The 19,420-nt window shown below is 39.5% G+C and overlaps 1 protein-coding gene across 3 annotated transcripts in view; it reads left to right on the forward strand.

Annotated features, from left to right (window-relative positions):
* Positions 1-19,420, forward strand: part of LOC110965201 (cadherin-18) — a 209,661-nt gene that overhangs the window by 145,016 nt on the left and 45,225 nt on the right. For all 3 annotated transcript variants that reach the window (XM_051940503.1, XM_051940501.1, XM_051940500.1), the window contains exons 4-5: positions 1,159-1,278; positions 17,175-17,342. In XM_051940503.1, the coding sequence (XP_051796463.1) occupies positions 1,159-1,278; positions 17,175-17,342 (288 nt within the window). The remainder of the gene's footprint in view (positions 1-1,158; positions 1,279-17,174; positions 17,343-19,420) is intronic.

Genomic DNA, 19,420 nt, shown 5'->3' on the forward strand with positions numbered 1-19,420 from the left:
CCCCCAAGGAACACTACAGAGCGAGTGTCCCGGAGATTTACAGGCTGCGAGATGTATCATATAGCTCGTATGTCTTCCAATGCAATCATGATAGGACTGGAGAAACTTTATTGTTCTGCTGTGCAAAACAACAATGCTGCAGAATTACAAAAGGTGCATTAACACAATGCTAAGAGTAAAATTAAAAAGTCTGAAGCGGATGTTTAAATAAAGCTGCAGTTCAATGTGCAAATGAGTAAACAACGCGTGTCCTAGTACAACCCTTACATATACCAAATGCATTATACTGTATGAGCCTGTAGTGCAATTACAATGCACTCATCGTGCAATTATAATGGGTTAATGAAGCCTGTAATGCTGTTTGAGCAACAGTTGAAGTGTTAAATTGAACCACAGTGGCTTTTACATTGAATTGGCCAAATAACGGCGAGCATCCCGCCGAGTTTTCGGATCATTCGTCTTTGTTTATGTCATTTTTTTCAGTGAGGAAAAAATCCAACGATTGAACTTGTGGCATTTTCTCATTTGAGGGCAAAAACTGGAAACATGTCCAGGAATCGACAGCTCATGGATGCTGTAGTCCACTTTCGTGCAACAGGATGTAAGAATTTGTCAAATGAGTTATACTGACACTTAATTTCTGGCCTGATTATGTTTATCTGGTAAATCCACACTGTCATAACAAGAATGCATGCATGTTATCAAGGTTTTTTAAGCAATTGGCAGTGTATTATTGTCATAAAACATGCTAAATTAGCATGTTTAGTGGTTCAAAAATGACCCGGTGAGGTCGTCATTGTAATGAAAGGTTTTTCATTTCCCAGCTATTCCTCAAAAAACATCTTTTGGTATCATTCCATTTAATTTTTTAAGTTGCCTTTAATACTTTCAAAGAAATTGTAATATTCATATAACTACCCCAAGCTCTTTATCGCTTATGGTGCTCCGACACTAAGTCTCCTTCTCTGTCTACTCCTGTTAATGTATAGCCACATTTAACACAGTAATTCTCCTCACATCTAAATGCACCAGACGTGGTTGCTAGGAGATACCGGACACAAAGCCCTGTACATAATTACACATCAGTATCCCTGCATTTGAAAACCTTTTAGAGAGACGGCGGTTATCAGGAAGTAATTCTGTGTTGTTTTTTTTTAGGTACATCCGTGTTGCAAGTCACGGCGACGGACGCCGACGACCCCACCTACGGAAACAGCGCCAGGATAGTCTACAGTATCCTTCAAGGACAGCCATATTTCTCCGTCGACCCCAAGACAGGTGAGCAAACGTGCTAACTGTACCTATAAATGGGAGCTTTGTCTTTCATCTTCTCTACTGTGAAACATCCTGTTCTGTTATTGCAGCGCATCATAAAAGCCGAAGCAGCCGCGGTAGAGTTATGGACTCCTGCTATATTGTCGAGCACGCGATCCCCTCTTTGTCTTGAATAACGAACTCCTCAGGGGTCAGAGGAGACATCTGTAGAGATGCCTTCAGAAAGCCATTGTTTCCCCATGCAACATGTGCAACGGCTCGGTGTTGTTTTTTTCTTTTTTAAAATCCATCTGTTGTCTGAGAGGCCTCTGCTAGAAGCCATTAAATGTTAATAAACTTTCTAAAGTGCAAGACATTGAACTTTTATACAATGTGTGCTGATGCACGCCTGTTTATTTTTGAACTCGCCTTTGGATGTCTTGTTGGGAGTTTTGCGTGCTTTGCCTCCGCTGCAGCTGCTGTCGGTTCACATGAACAACAATCCACTTGTATGAATTGATTCATTGCTGTCTGGAGCAACTATTATTCCCTTTGAGACTATAACGCCCGTGTAAAACATGAATTCTTTTGCTGAATGAGCAACACAAATGAATTGCTGAATATTTTGACTTCACCTCGGGGGAGAAGGCGGTAGGGGATTGATGGAGCAATTTCACAGTGGTGTGGGGAGCCAGAAGTGATGCCGGTTTGTGAGTAAAAACTGGGCTTTCTCAGCCAGTGCTGCATATTCTGTTTTATCAGCTGTATGTTCGTGTAGGTAGTAGGTTTTGACTGTAAAAATGCGATATTCTCCAGTGGTTTCCATGGATGCTGGGCGTGTTTTTTGGACACATCAGATGGCTTGTTTTGCTCGAGCTGACTCGGCATCTTGTCTGCATTGTAATTCAGCGTTGTGGGGGAGGGGTGAAGTCGGGATGTGATCGAAGGCCTAACCAGCTGCACTCTCTACACAGCACTATTCCGCCCACACATTAATTTATACAAGTCGGCTGTTGTTTTCGCCACTGGCAAACAGCCCTCCTCTCTCAAATTAGGACAAGGACCTCCAGCGGTCAGTGGGAAAATGTGGAGGGAGTCGCGCTCGCATGTGATCTTTAATATGCTCGCTCTTAAAGTGCTCGTGTTGGCGAGCTGCCACTTCTTCGAGCGCCACACCGGGGAGATGAAGCTGCTCCCGCATCTGTCTCGCAGTGCATTAGCTTGCTCACACCTCCTCAGAGCCGCATGTACCTGGCTCCCACTGTGCTTAGGCTGCAGATACGCCGCCGTGGGAAATGCACTTATTAGTAGCTGGATTAGAAGAACACACGTCTACAAAACACACACGCCGGTGTACATGCCTCGACCTTGGCGTGGTCGCTTGATGCAGCAGTGACTGATTCTACAAGACCCATGAGGTATGGAGGGAAAGATCGCTTAAGGACAGAGGGTAATGATAGCGTTTGGCCTGCACATATGGCATTGAGGGAATGCCCAAAGGATTGTCTCAGACTTGACCTAAATCCGTAGCGAGACACAGCGTGAACAGTTTTACCTGCTACTTCCGTCCTGGCTTAGCGGCCTTGATAAGCTCAAATGTACCAGCAAATTAAACCCCTCTGGCTGCTTGGAAATTGCATTAAATGGTAAATTAATCAAGGTTACAATGCACAGTAATGCACTTTTCAACCTGAGAGTGCTCATATAGGCCTTGGCAAAGCAGTAATGAAGTGTTGTTTCAGCTCCTGGATTGTTTACTAAATATCTCGGTATTCTTAATGTCTCGCGGCAGTTAAATTAAATTAAATTACTGTAGCTGAATGTCCTTAAAGCACCTGTAGATGCTGCTGCAGAACATTTGTAATGTTCAGTAGTCTGACAAAATGTTAATCCATGGCTAAATTAGTTTTTTTTTCCACTTCTGAATAATTGTTTGTGTTGATGTAGTAAATTTTAAAGCATTTATTCTGTATATATAAAGCCTGCAGTCATTCAGATACGTTTCTCATTTTCCAACCTCAATCTGTTCTGATAGTTATAGTTATATATAGAAATAAATGAATAAAATAAAGTGTCTATCAAAATTAGCCATCAGTATCCGGTTTAATGGTACTAATCACCTGTTGGATCTCAAAGTGATAGTCTTCAAACACAGTATTTTCTTTGAAATCAACAAATTATGAGTATCACAACTTCATTTTGGCAGATTTGCATTTCAGAGGGATTTTTCAAATGCAAAACCTGCGAACCAACCCCATACCACTGATCCTGTAGACGTATATCACTGAATTTAGGATTAATTTATGCATTTGAGATTGTGAACACATCAAATAATCCTCTTGTATCTAGTGTACTGTTTTATCTACTTTGAAAAATGAATTTTCTTTTGCATTAAGTCATGTAGATCGTGCAAGATTAGCAAGACTATAAATTACTTCATTTTTTTTAAGAACCTCTGTGTGTCAGTTGAGTTTAAAATGGTTATTTCACACTCAAAAACATGCTTAATTTTGTCATTACTTTCTTATTACATACTTGAAGTGTGATCTATTTAATTCATCACTATGTACAATTTGTTTTTAACGCCACATTTGGTCCCATTACATAGTTAGAAACGTAATATAGTGATGTCACAAAATTATGCTCAAATACAAATAAACTACATTCTCGTTTACATCTTGAAAGAAATATCATTTTGTTTTGAAACAAACATTTTTTCTCACCGGTGACATTGAAGTCAAGGCTTTCAATCTGCTTGAGGGTGGAAACCCTGGAGGCTGGGATTTCATCCCATATAGGGCCATTATTTTTAGATTTAAGTTTTATTTTCACTGATTTTAGGCACCCAAACTACATAGTATAGTGAGATCTGAAATCTTATATTCAATAATTTGTTGCATTTGTTTTTATATGTAATGTTTTGTACTGCCCTTATACCCCTGTCTTTTGGGCTGCTGTAACAGTGAATTTTCCCCACTGTGGGATCAATAAAGATGATCTTATCTCATCTCATCTGAAGATATGACACTTTGGGTAACACCTTCACAATGGTAACTACTTACATCAAGCTTTGGTAAGTTCATGCACCAAAATTACTTGATTAGGTTGAAAATATCATTGTTTGGGGTAAAACATGACACTTTCATAAAATGTTCGGCCACTTTTAATTTCCGATTAGTTGGCTAAAAAGGAACGACAGTAAAGCAACTAGAAAGGCACTCAGAGAGCGCTGGACAGCACCAAAGCTGCTCAGTTGTATCATTTACAACGACTGAAATCTTGGAAAAAGTTGTGGTAGAAATCCCCATAGAATGTGGACATTTAATATAGTTGTACCCACAAACAACAGAATCTTGCTCTAAGCACAGGTCTGTGTTATGCAGGTTTACATTTTGGAAACATCCCCACAATTTAATCAATCATTCCTTGTGTCATTTTCAGCAGATAAGTCCTGATAAGTCTGCACCGGAGGATTTGTAGTAGGATCACAGTCATGTGATGGTCAGCAGGCAGCTGATGTAGTGTTCACTTGTCATGGTTAAAGTGACACTATGCTGCTATCTTACAACAATACAGAAATCTTTAACAAGTCCATGGATCCAGACTATAAGCTGCATCACGGCCAAAATCTAATCACTTGATCCTTGTGTCATTCCTGAAAATTTCATCCAAATCCGTTTTTGAGTAATGTTGCTGACAGACAGACAAACCAACACTGATCGTCACATAACTCTGCCGAGGCTCCCCTCCTTGGTAGAATAATAAAATAAATGGTAAAGATATGATTGAAACATATTTGTGACACATGCTAACAAATGCAATTTGGCAGAAAAAAGTGAACTTTTTTTCCATCAAAAAGTGACATACATGAACATCAAAAACGTGCCTAGTTTACCATCTTTTCATATGTTTCTATTGTTAAGGCAATCATCAAAGTGTAATAAAATGTCCTTTGATTAATCAATAAAAGAATTTGAATCTCTAGATGATTTGTTACACATTATTTACTCCTTAGCTGATTCTGACTCGTAAAGATTCAAACGTAGTTTTTGTATTGTTATTTTCACAGATTTAACTAAGCCACATTTACATCCACTCATGTTTATTCTGCATTTACCACATCACTGGTCGATTCTTTGAAGCATTCTGCATTTCTAAGTTTGTACAAAGCTGCACTTGATTCACACGTCTTCACTGAATAATTAACCGGAATGACTTTCATCTTCAGAAAAAAAAACAGATCTCCAATAGTGAAACTGTAACTGATGCGTCTGTGGTGATTTTATACGCCGGTCTAAAGGAGAGGAATAAATTTGGGATTTATTTCGCTGAAGAAATAAATGAGCATGACAAAGACTTTGTCGAGACATAAACATGACTGATGCAACTGATTTTGATGGAAGGCTCGAGGGGAAAAATGTGGGCAGCAGAAAACAAATGTGGCAGCTTTTGTGCTCTGTAATAATTGTTCCACTTTCAAAAATGATTTTCCATGGCCATAAGTTTCTTTTTCATGAGTAGTTTCTTCAAAGTTATGTTCAACTTCTGTAAATATGCTCTTTCTATTGGCACGCGTCATGCTGGGGTTTGAGAAATGTGTCTTTCTGTCATAAAAACATTCCAGTTGATCAATGTGTTATGACGGGTTTATGATCTGACATCTGGATGGTGTTCAATAAGTCTTTCAGAGCTTTGGGATCAAAGGATAACAGAACCAAAGTCAATGGTGAATGTGGCAGGCGACTAGACTTGCTGATTTAATTCACTCAAAATCATGAATTTGGTAAAGTAGTAAAGAGGAGATGTCAAAGTAAGTGTTGGCCAACATTAAAATGAATGAACTGTGATTTTATAGCTATTTACAAAGAAGCCAAGTGTCATTTTATGATCCTGTTTCCAGCAAGGGCAGATAATCAATAGAACCTGTATGAATGAGTCATTAAAAATGACTGTCAAACACATTACTCTGAAATTATACACACTATTTATACCCTGAAAGACGACGAGAATGCACAAAACAGTAGCATGTCAGCTTCAACAAGGCAAATACATTAATGATTAGTTAAATATTTATACCATTTCAAAATTAGAGGTGTCCCTAGCTTTGTGAAAGGCACAGCGAGATGTAATTTGTGTGGAGATTATTCACTGTTGGTTAGTGAAGCACAATCACACATCCAAAAAGAATGAAGAGGCTAATCAAGGGAATCATCTGTTTCATGGATGAAGTGAAAGTCTGCAGACTTTTAAATAAATACGAGGGATGGGAAATGATTATTAGTTAATTGATTTATTTCTGTTAACGATTTGCCTAATTAAAAACACATTACCCAAATATACAGGTTAGAAAATGTATAAATGTATGTATCTACATCGTTATTTCAATTAATCAAAATATATAATACGTAACATTAATAATTGGCTAAGTATTCACCCTCTTTGAAGTGAATGACCTAAGTAAACACAAGCGGCTTTGTAGGAAGCCACTTGTGAAAAAAAAAATTTAGAAGTCGAGGACCCCATGTAAACAGTTTTGCAAAGAACAGGGTAAAATTGCAGTTGTAAGATGTTTAAAGCTTTTTGAGACCTGTCCACACAGCCTTAATGCTGAAATTGCAGTCAAAGGTGCATCTGTCAAATACTGTTTTTAATTAAGTGACATTACTAGAAATTCACTTTGAAAGAATCTGTTTTTGTAAGTCTTGTCAAGAAAGCCAAATTAAATTGACCAGAAATCAACGTTGAAAAGCAATAGAAGAGGAAAACTTCCATGGAGGGTAAATACTTTTCTGAGGTGCTGTAGTTGTAGTACCAGGTTACACCACCAGGTGAAGACAGATTGTTTAACGCTGGATTTGAAACTATGTGTGGTTTTTGTATTGGCAAGCAGAGTTTGGTGTTCAGCGAGTAATAGGGCACCATGACAGAGACTTTAAATGCAGTCAGTGACTTCATGCCAGTGCTCACTTTATCAAACTTGGCCTTTAAATACTAGGACAGAGTTTTCCGTCCTAGTGTAGCCAATTGTCTGGTACAAACAAGTTAATTATTGGTCAGTAACACTGCTGATTATCGATTAAGAACTTTTGAAAAAGTAGTAAATGCATCCTTTATCCATACTTTCAGTTACTTCATGTGGAAGCAGCAATTGAGGCAAGTCCAAATTTCAGCAGTCTTAATATTTATTACCCATATACAAGTAGATTTAAAGGAACATTTTGACATTTTTTTGTAAATGAGTGAAGATGCGAAGTATGAAGCCAGAGCCAGGCAAATATCTGGTTAGCTTAAGCTAGCTTGTGCTAATGCCAGTGTGAATGCAAAGTGCATTCCAGCACCATTAAAGCTGCCTTTTACATGATTACTTTCTGCTGTAGGCCACAGTGGGTTTTCTGCAATTTCTACTTGTTGCCTGGCAACCTCACGGCAACAACAACACTCAAGGATGTCATAACATGTTATGAGACTTCAGAGATGCTGCTAAGTGGATTTTACCTTTGAGCAGCAGCAGCAGCAGGCTGGCCCTTATTTTCAGCCTTTACGCTCTTTGTGTTCTATTTCTCAAATTATTCCTTTAAACTTTTTCAAAGTGTACAGTCAGAACTTTCCAATAACAGTCACAAATCCCCAAAGTAGCCTTTTTGAAGGACTCTGAAACCCCTACCTGCTGCTTATGTTGTGACTTTTCTGGGGATTTTGGTCAAAAAACGAGCAGAAACACAGGAACAACAGAGAAATCGATAGACAGAGTGAACCTCTATGTTGCATGGACGTGCATTTTGAAGATTTTTTTGTGGGGAATGCTCTGTCACTTTTGGTCATAGCGCTTTTACAGTTTATAACTAGTGTGATGTGGTGAGCTTAATGACATGCTAACTGCCTTAAGAACATTCACTGTGATGGATGTGCAGCCTAAACTAACCAGCTGATAGCTGTGTATTGAACAGACACAAATAGGTTGTGTTTCTCACAATCTCAAAGTATTCTTTTAAACTTTTTCAAAGTACATAGCAAAGACTTTCCAGTAACAGCCACAAATCCACAAATCCACAAATCCTGGCGATATGTCCTTTTAGACATAAAACCTCTACCCGCTGCTTATGTTGTGACTTTTATGAGAATTTGGTTAAAAAAAGAGCAGAAACAGAGAAATAGATAGACAGAGTGAACCTCTGTGTCCTAAATGAACCTAACTCACCCTGGAGAAAAATTAGAAATGTTGCAAGGATGTGCATTTTGCAGATTTTTTACGGGGGAATGCCCTGTCACTTTTGGCCAAAGCGCTTTTACAGTTTATGACTAGTGTGATATGGCGAGCTTAGTGACATGCTAACTGCCTTAAGAACATTCACTGCGATGGATGTGCTTGATTACATGGTTTGCAAATCCCGAAACTGCAAGCCAGCAAATTTAATAAGAAGTTTTCTACATCTCAGCAAAAGCACATCGGGGATGGTGGCTGCATTTATCCGTTTTATAGTTTTTTAAGTCCTGTCTCTTCCATCACTACCGTGCATCTGTCACTAACCCGCAGAGATATCAAGGCTGTTCCTCCGGAGTCTCAGTCGAATGCCCCTCAACCCCACCTCACATCTGCACTTGCCCACACACACATGCGACAGAAGCCCCGAGTCCCCTCTGCATCCTAAATAGGCTAATTTCTCTGCTGATCTGGGATTTGTGAGCGTTCGAGTTTATTGAAGGAGCTGACACAGATCAAGACGTGCTTTTTTTCCCTTTTCTTTTTTGCAGTTAATGGATTAAGTCTTACCTCTGGTTACATCAAGGAAAGAGCTGTCACTTTATAAATCATTCATGATGCAGACTCAGTCAGATATAGCATCTAATGTACAAACAGAGAAATGTTTGTAGCTGTGATTGCTACGATTATTCTAGCCGCTGATGTTATCTATCTCCTCTCCAGAAATGCTTTAGGAGTGCAGACACACAGGGGTAACGCTGTATCGGCTGAGCCAAAAAACCACGATTCCTGAAGCTGGAGATTGAAGAGCACTTTAGTAATCTCCTATAATCCTTTTTGTTCACCCAGGAGATTGTCCTCCTTTAGAAGTTTTCAGCCAGACAAAGAGGTGGATAGTGTGATGGTATCAACCCTAATAGACTGGGGAGGTTGAGGAAAAGGCTAACCACCTCGCTGCGTCAAATGGGCCCAGGTTCAAGGAAGTCAGCTCTTTCTCAATTATTTTCTAAATTAACTGACGAGCTCCGCAGAGATATAGCACAGACTATCTGAGGTATTACAGCTCAGAAATGGTCAGGAAAGGGAGTTCAGGGATCTGATCTTTGTGTCAAAGCACTGACATACCTTTCAGGTACTCGGAGTTCCCGGATAATACCCCTGTGACCGTTTCTGTATTGTTAAAGAATTTCATTTAGGAATGAATGCGGCTCTGTGATTGTGCGTTTGTAATGTAGCTGCAGTGAAAGCGACGCTCCCATTCCTCTGCAGCGGGCTCTCATTTGTTTGATGTTAAATGACTGGCAGCGGGTCGTCCTGTTGTGGACAACAGCAGAATTCCCAAAGCCAAAAACAGAACAACCTCATACTTTCAGTGTGTGCTCAATGTTCCTAAAGCCGCCGCCGTGAAATATTGCTCTGGAGCGATGCGCCTTCACGAGTAAAGGGGTAATAAGAGACTTGAAAGGTCAGATCGTCTGTCTTGGTGTGGTTTTAATGGAAAGTATGGCCACTTGCCAAGGTCTGTGTGTCTCAAGGACCCCAGGTTAAGTAATGCTAAGACTGCAGTTAATAACAAAAGGACTTCCAAGAGAGTTTGCAGAGCTTGCATCATTACAGGCAAAATAGCTGCGGGCGGTTTGATTAGTTTGGAAGCTAAGAAAAGCAGCAGATCCATGCTGAGACCTGGCATTTGAAAAGAACATCAACAAAAATAAAACACTTGTCTTCTGAGTCTTGGAAAAATAGAAAATAGTTGAATATGTAGAGCATTTTCAACCTCTGCGGGAGCCTAAAAGACAGACGTTTTGTGTTTTTCCCCCTAAGTCTGATAATAGTTTTTTCCGTATGAAATCTGTCAGTCTTTCCGTTGGATTATTTAAATATGCTGTTTTTTAAATGCTTTGCAAATACAAAGCTGATGAAATTCTGTGTATTAAAATGAATAGTTTATTTATTTACTATTTAAAGAAGGTGAGCGTTCATGCAGTGGATGCAGAGCGACATCTTGGCACGACGTCTCGATTTAAACGGCGGTTTTCATCATTCGTGTGCATTTTGCTCATAGTTCTGGCATGTCCAACAGGGAGGGTAGCATGAAGCTAATATGTCCTGTCAAGTCAGCCAGAATTCAAACAGAGCACAGTCTGTCACTGTCTGCTTTGCCTTTGAAAGACAGAATGTACCAAACTATAATTCACTGCCAACTCACAAGTCAGTCGACTCAGATTTAATTAGGGTAATCATTCAGCTAGAACTAGCGTTAAGATATAGAGCCGCTATTATTGCTTTTAAATTAAGGAGTGATTCTAATGTCAGACAATTAAATGGAATGTGCAAAGGGAGCTGTGCAAATGTGGCTTTTACAAAACATTTTCATATTGTGTCAGAGAGGAGCCTACCTGGGAGCCAGAGTAAATTTATTTGCTTTGATATCCCTTGAAATAAAGCCTGCCTCGCCTTGCTGCCCCATTTAACGGTTGTTCTTTTGCGGGCAGAACTAATACACACAGAATGACACCACAGAAACTGTAGACACTATCACACTGAGCCACTGCAGTTTGTTTGGAAGTACCTTAAAGGAAAAAGAAAAACTGTCTAAATCTAGTTTTATTCCACATGTGGTTTCTCTATGTGGCCTTGAAGTACAAGTGGAGGACACACCGTATGCTGTGACACTTTACATCCAAAGAAATCTTCCTTTAAAAGCAGCTAAGCGATCCTGTCCTTTTTATTGAAAAAGTCTAGAAGCACCAGCCACGGGAGAAATATGAACAGGAGGAATCAATGGCTTTGGAGTTTATTCATACCGCTGCAGATGCAGCAGTACATTCCACTCACAGCTCATTCACAGAAACTCCCCTCAACCCAGTCTAGTTTAGATTTTTAAAGGTTATGGTGAGATTACAAAATCATCTGATATTAGGTCAAATGTTGAAGGCAATTTCAAGCACTCTTAAACGCGCTCTGCTCATAAAACTTGCATCGATCAGCAACAACCTAATATCGTGTGGGTGGCCCCTTGTGCTGCCAGAACAGCGCTGACCAATTGGCGCATGGACACAGTAGCTAGTGTCAGTTAGATTCTTAGGGTGATTTGGACTTGCTCTGGTGCATCGATTGGATTGGGATCTAGGGAGCTTGGAGGCCTCATCAACACCTTGAGCTCCGTATTGTATTTCTAGAGCTGGCCCTGAGCAGTTTTAGTGGCGTTACGGGTGGTGTTGTCCTTCTTGGAGTTGCCACGGTGGGTGTGATGCTTGGTCAGGAACAATGTTTAGGTGTTTGAGGTACACTACTGCTCAAAAGTTTGGGGTCATCCAGATAATTTCATGTTTTCAGTGAAAACACGCACTTTTATCCGTGTGCTAACGTAACTGTACAATGATTTTCTAATCATCAATGAGCCTTTCAGCACCATTAGCTAACACAATGTAGCATTAGAACACAGGAGTGATGGTTGCTGGAAATGTTCCTCTGTACCCCTATGGAGATATTCCATTAAAAATCAGCTGTTTCCAGCTAGAATAGTCATTTACCACATTAATAATGTCTAGACTGTGTTTCTGATAAATTCAGTGTAATCGTCATTGAAAAAACTGCTTTTCTTTCAAAACTGACAACATTTTTAAGTGACCCCAAACTTTTGAACGGTAGTGTACATGTCAGAGTACTTTCCCAGTTACAGTTTTGCTTGTCCAATGGAGAACAATTGAAGACGAGCTGCAGGCTGCAACCTGCTGCACTGAAAATGGAAGTTTTGCAGAGGATTTGGACCTTACAATGAGCCAGTTTTTTGCAGTTTGTAAAGTGGATAATCCATTTTATTCATGGTACTGTCTAGTATAGTGTAGTGCAGTCAGACCATTCTGTACTACAGAATCGTCTGGCGAAGCTGGACTAATGAGAAAGTTGCCACAGTGGGGCGTTTTCCTTAGTCAGGAACAATGTCTAGGTGGGTGGTACATGTCAAACCTGCCAGTGGCCGACTGTCTCAGTCAACTTTCGCCCACCCTTCCGCTATCTGCATGTTACAGTTTTGTTCACCACGGGAAACACCAACAACTAGCTGTGGGCTGCAGCCTACCACACTGAAAAGGAGAGTGTTGCAGAGGATTTGAACCACGTATTAAACTAGTTTTTGCAGTTTGTGAGGTGGATTACCCATTTTAATCATAGTACTCGTCTCTCTGTGTGTGAATATTGACATAATGCTTGTGATTGGTTTCAAGAAATACTAACAGGATAGTCAGAACGTTCTCTACTACAGAATGGTCTGACAAAGCACTGTAACACGGCAACCAGTCTTGCACACTTCACCTGTCAGTGGTTTTAATGTTTTGGCTCATCATTCTCCATCAGTTCTCATAGACTTTGGATACTACTGTTCCATTGCACTCTGTCAAGCTATTTACTGTCTTTTTTTTCCGTTTCTGTTGATTTACTGCTGATGATTCCTGTTTCGTTTGCAGTCTGTCGGACCTCCTGCTGCTCCGTGTGACAGATGATGTGTAACCTAAGATCCCTTGGATCTTAATACTGTTGGCTGCTTTGCTCCTTGACCCACTTTTAATGATTATTCAGCCTGAGGCGAGTGGATTAGTTTCTGTCAATGGAGTCCTGGAGAAAAAGAGAGAGGAAAACGACCCATTGTATAAGACTGCTGTAGCCGCCTCTCCTGAGAATATAGAAAATCATAAAACTGCATTTATTCACTCTTAAAATTTTGTGAAATTCAAGCTGCTGCAGTTGGAGTCTTAACAGAATAATTGATATAAGTGAAAATTTACTTGGTCAATCACCTGCATCAGCGGATAAAGTCCTTCAGACACATTTTACTAAATGTGGATTCATTCAGGGGTTAAATTGAGATTCATGAAAAGAGGGAGCTCTTGTCCAGAGAGGTCGGAGCTCACATACCACTCTGCAGACAACACAAAAAGGGACCATTTCATCAGTGAGAAGGGTTTCCACTAAAAGCTGCACATATGGTACTCTGTGGATGTGAATTCCACCATCCAGACTAACAGCAGCTCTGTTTTTGGGATGATATGTTGTAGCTGAATCTCCTGCATGTGAGTCATTAATGATGTAACCGCCAACTTCTGTTCGCCTGCATTGTTTTGGTGGCATTTGAGAGTCAGATGTTTCAAATTAAATCTAACCATCTTAATGGTCACACACCACCTGGCGTGCTTGTTTTGTTTAATTCGTGCATTTGCTTTTCGTTTTTGGTCATTTGGGTGAAGAGAGCTTTTAAATGAATTTAAATGGTAAAAAGTTCACCTCAGTGAGGAAAAACCTGCAAATAAGTCAGCCTGTAAACAATAATAAATTACAGCGGCAAACTAGCTTTTCCCCTGTTTATTAAAATTAATATTATTGTTGTTTGGTGCAATTCAGGAAACACATTCATTCTGTACATGAAAATGGACATACCCCCGCACTGATCCAACTAATGAATCTACAGTAACTTACAGGCTAAGGATAATAAATGGTGTTTTCATTATTAGGCCGACTGTCTGTTAGTTTTCATTACCGCACTGAGTAATTAAGTTTTGCTTTCAGTAATGCCACTACTGCAAATATTGTGTTTAAGCAGCAAAACTGCAAACTCCCTCCAATAAACCACTTGATAATCCTTCAAAATAAAATTGTGATTCTGCAGAGGAATCCGAAAATAAGAACGTAAACAGCAGCTCTGCGTTCATCCTGATTTCACTGTAGCTCAGCTGTTTTCTGTGCAGGAAATTATTTAGGTTAATAAGGCTCCGTAGGATCACAATGACTCGTCAGAAGATTGAAATAATTAATGAAGTTGCCGCTGCTGTGGATAAATTGCAAAAAGCCCCTCGGGGGGAGACGATATCGATCCGGCTGCTGTGGGATGCTACAGCTGTTTAATAAAGTCGAGGAAAAGAAGCTGACATTTTACATTTGTTTGTTCGGTGTCAGACGGAGTCTGGGAGCAGATTTGTATGCGAGTTTAATGTTGTGATGCTGAAGAAGATGAGGTCTGGCAGGGCGAGATTTGGATGCCAGGAGGGTGAGATCCACTGAGATCCAATGGGCTGCAACCTAATTTGACCTTTCAACACTCTTTGTAGTTTTAATAGTTTAGAGCCTAAATAGATTTCCTTCAAACAGCAGCTGACCATAGGACCATAATCATGAGCGTCGGATTGTCAATTATAGCAGAGATTGTTTCATTCTTTAACAGTTGCAGGAATTTTTATTTTATTTCATTTCAGGTGAGAATCTGCTTAATTAGATTATTTCACTGGATGTGTCCAAATTGTTGCATGTCTCTTAGCATATTTCAAATTTAATGATAAAGTAGTACAGCCTACAGTGATTCCCCCACTTATGTTAACATACTTTAAGTATTTTTTAAACCGCTTGGGGGCAGCAAAAACAAGTTGTAAACATAAAGTTGGCATATTGTCACCATTATTTACTAACGAGTTATAGCACTAGTAGTATTTACTTTTCTTTTAGCTGTTTTTCCTCTCAACCAGCTCCTGTAAAAATAAAATCTACTCCCTTAACAGCTTGATAAGTTCAAGTTAACTAGTTCAAGTTTTGTTATTTGCTGAAACCAGTTGCAAACTGCAGCGGAAAATAACAATGGGAAGAATAACTAAATAGTATTTAATCAGGAAATGCTCATACCCCAGGATTTACCATTAGCTTGTGAGCTAACTACCTAGTTTGCCAACTCTTAGAATATACCGAGAACAGAATAAAATGGCCGTCACAGTACTTTCACAATGGAAACGCAGTAATATAACTTTTTAGTGTGATTTTAAGTTGTAAAGAAACAGTCACAAAGGTAGCCTTGTTGCACTACACTTGAAAGACTACTTAAAGGACTAGCAATATCAAAACAAAAGTGCATTCGCTGTGTTTCTGCAAAGGGCTTATGCATTTATTTGGATCCAGCTTGCAGGTTATGAGCAATGACAGTGGAATAATCAACCCTGTTTCCCAAAATTTGCATTCCCATGCAAGTAAAATGTAATTGAAGTTTTTGAAATAAATATATTTTGTCCCTGAAAGGTAAAATTATAGGACAAGATTCCAATTTGAAGGGGTCGCAAATTCCGCAAACTGAAGCCAGAGGAAAAGCATGAAGTCAACAGCAAGACGGGAGTTTATGTCCCAAGTGGAACCATTTTTCTAAAGACTTTTGTTTTCACTTGCTGTTTATTGTCAGTTTTCGTTAGTTGTTTGGTTAGTTTTAGGCACCAAAATTACTTGTTAGATTTGTTAAAACGTCCTACTTTGGTTGATTTTTTTTTCTCAAAAATATCTACTATTTTAAGCACCAAAATTACTTGCTTAGGTTGAGAAAAATCTTGTAAATGGGTTAAAAAATGTCCTTTTAACACTATGTTTGAAGATTCTCATCCATTTTCTGAATTTCCGGGGTGATAAGTCCGGTGCTACCTTATAATGATTAACTGGTTGAGAAGTTTATATCCGATATGTCACAAACAAAAATAATCCAGCAGAAAATATGTTTCAGAATCTAGTGCAGTTGTATAGGAGTCATTTTTTTTAGGTACATGGTTGGGGGAATACACCTGACAAAGCCAAGTAGCATAATGTGATGTAACTATGTATCATGATTCAGGCAAAACTTGTGATCAGCACTTGCTGCTCTAAACTGAAACTATTTCAGAAAACAATAAATTCCATGTTCGCCAGGCTTCGGCAAAGCCTCGATTCATCTTATCAAATGTTCCTTGTTGTGATTTCCACTCGCAGCAAGAGTCGACAACAACAAAGTTTATTTCACCCCACGATCACCGCCATGCTATCGACTCTTAGGTCTCACTGCTCCCGGACAACCATTGTGTCTTATTGCAGGGTTCACAAGTTCACAGGAACATAAGTTCAACGGTTGCCAGAGGGTCTTGGCTCTGGGGAGAAAAAGCACAATTTACAACGAGCACTGATGTAACAGGCAGAACATATTAAATCAGGGTCCGTGTGGTGATGTGGTTTCAGGAGCTAAGATGGCGAATTAACCCTCTGGCACAGATATAGACCCACACAGAAAACTAATATAGACCAACAAACACGTTATGACCGCACACAAACACACACAGACAAATATATGTGCAAGATATGAACATATTACATTCAATACATCTCCCGCTGCCCAGCAACAAGGGAACCCAATACTGCTTCTGTCTTTTTAGCTTGTTTCTGCACTCCAATTTACCTGTGCACAGTTTCTCTGTAGTGGGCAGAGGTGCAGTCATATATCACTGAGTTAGCATTGTGAAAGTTCATGGCTGTGTTTGCTGCGTTATTGTAGTAATAAATGTGACGGAGTGGGTGCCTTAGAAAGTTACATTTTGCCCTGATCCAAGGTTGCATAGTCATTTTAAATATAATGAAAAGTGAGGAAAGTCTAACCTTGACAATGAGAGATCGAGAGAATCAAAGACGAAAGAAGCAGTTTTATGGTGTTAGTCTTTAAAGGAAAGAGTGATGGGGTGCTATGTGAGTAGTCTATAAGTGAAATAAAAGGTTTTGAAAGTTGAGTAGAAATATTAGTAACAATAATCTCTTTTCATGTCTTAATCTATATCCGCAGTATGATTTCTCTGAATTTTTTTGCAGTTTCTTTGATCCAATCTCTAAGCAACATGTTTTCTTAGTTGCTATTAACCACTAACTGACCATTTGTTTTCTTCTTCCAACCTTGTAGGAATCATCAGGACTGCCTTAGCCAACATGGACCGGGAAGCCAGAGAACACTACACAGTTGTTATCCAAGCCAAAGACATGGCAGGCCAGGTTGGAGGCCTCTCTGGTTCCACCACCATCAACATCACACTGACAGACGTCAACGACAACCCGCCCACGTTTCCCCAGAGTACGTATGGAATGCATCTAAGGATGACCAGAATGTATGCATCACAAATGGCACATTTCAAAAGCCTTTTAGTAGTTTATTATGTGGAATTATCTGCAGAAAACAATGCTTAAATGTCGGGATCGACTAATTATTGACATAGACCATATAGCCACGTCTCTCTCTTTAGTCTATCTAATTGGTTACATGTCACAAAAAACAGCCAGTTACTGAAAGCAATTGTTTACAGTGACAGACAAGCACATTTGCAGGGCCTATTAGCTCTGGCGAATTAGCGGGCTTAAGCAGATACTTCTGAAGTTGTAATAACACTGCAGTCTTCTTCAAGTATGCCTAGTTTCCCTATTACACAAACAATGCTCTGATGTCGGTGCAACTGGAACATATTGCTGACAGTGCTAGGCTAAGGCTATCACTACAAGGTTTGTTGTGCCTTTTAGCCTGCAGCTAACGCTATCTAGAACACCGTAACATCTACCCAAAGGAATATTAACTTTAATAATCTCCTTTAACTGACAGACAGAGACATAACCTGCAAAAACTAAACAAGAAGCACAAGTCATTGGTATAAATCTGGACATTAGCTACTTGCAAAGTGTCTAAAGCTACGCTAAGAGCTAGCTGCAAAGTTAAGATTGAACTACAGAATACCCTGAAACTTCATGTGGAAAACAATAATTAGTAACGCTTCTAAATATGGGCCTTCGTGAGCAATAAATAGGATACAACTGTGCAATATTAACAAATCAGAAATAAACAGCAGACATAACTGCAAGAAACAAGCTGTTCAGTTTCAACTAGATCTCACAGTGGTCAGCAAAATGTCTCCTGTTGCTAGCATACATGTTCAGTAATAACCTTATTCTTGAAGAAGTCGAGTTAAGAATGTAAGTTTCCCTGCTATCACATGCTGTTAATATACACCATTTAATGTATATCAGGTCTAAATATCAGTCATTGGCCTTTCTTGACACCAATAATCAATATCAACCCTGAAACAACATCCTGATTGGTCCCTAGTAACTTAATAAAGATGAGGTTGAACAATTAGGCTCATCTAAAAATAGATGGAGATTAATGTTGGAATAAAATGCAGGAAACTGGAGGACCGCACACTGTATTTGTCAGCGGTGTCTAACTCTTTGTCCTCGGGAAACTACTGCCTTTTGGCGTCTTTTATAGTTAATTAGCCAGGAGGCTAATGTAGCTAAATTACCAATGGCGATGTTAATGCGTTTCCTCTGCTAACCTGAATACTTAAGCTTCTGTGGCGCTACATGGCCAAGCTGGATGCTCTCAGATATTTCCAACCTTGAGCAGAGGACCTCCGTGGCAGATGCTTTAGGCGGTTATATTAGCTAAAAGGTTTCTGTAAGAAGAATTATGCGCTGTAGTTTCATCTTGCAAATGGAAAGAAAGCAGGTATTTTTGAAATCATTCACTCAACAGACCAAAGATCCTCATATGTTTGCACATGAAGGACAGGACCATTATCCTTTACAGCATATTCTCTTTACTGTACCTGGATAAAAAGAGAAAACACAATATTTCAGCATTAGTGTTTAATTCTTATGGCTTATTAACACTTCCCCTCATATTATAGCGCTTCTCACCATGATGTGTTTTGCTTATTTTGAGCCTCAGTATTCTAATATTACAGTTAGATTTTTCCAAACTAGCTAAATTGGATGGGCATTCATTACAACCCGCTGTTTTGCCGTCGGATTTTTCCCCATTTTAATGATAAATTTAAGCAATGATGAAGTTGTGATTCTTTGTCTTTGCAAGTGCCTCATCAAGTGTAATTCCCCCTCGGCTTTGGGAGTTTTTCATTTGCGCCGCGGTGAAAAAGTGCTCCAAAACCATCAACATTTTCTGAATAATCATCCGCCTCAGAGTTTGATCTGCTCCACTGCAGCACCATCAGCCCCGGTTTAGCATTTAACGTCAATTGAAGCACTGCAGAGTATTTTTAATGACATTCCCTCAGGAACAAAAAAAAAATGGTGACAGAATCAAATTGCTTAGCTAAGCCCTTTTCGGGGAGGTCGTTGATGCGGGGCAGGGAGAGGTTGGTA

The sequence above is a fragment of the Acanthochromis polyacanthus genome, chromosome 20, assembly GCF_021347895.1.
Source record: "Acanthochromis polyacanthus isolate Apoly-LR-REF ecotype Palm Island chromosome 20, KAUST_Apoly_ChrSc, whole genome shotgun sequence".
In the NCBI taxonomy this organism is placed as follows: domain Eukaryota; kingdom Metazoa; phylum Chordata; class Actinopteri; family Pomacentridae; genus Acanthochromis; species Acanthochromis polyacanthus.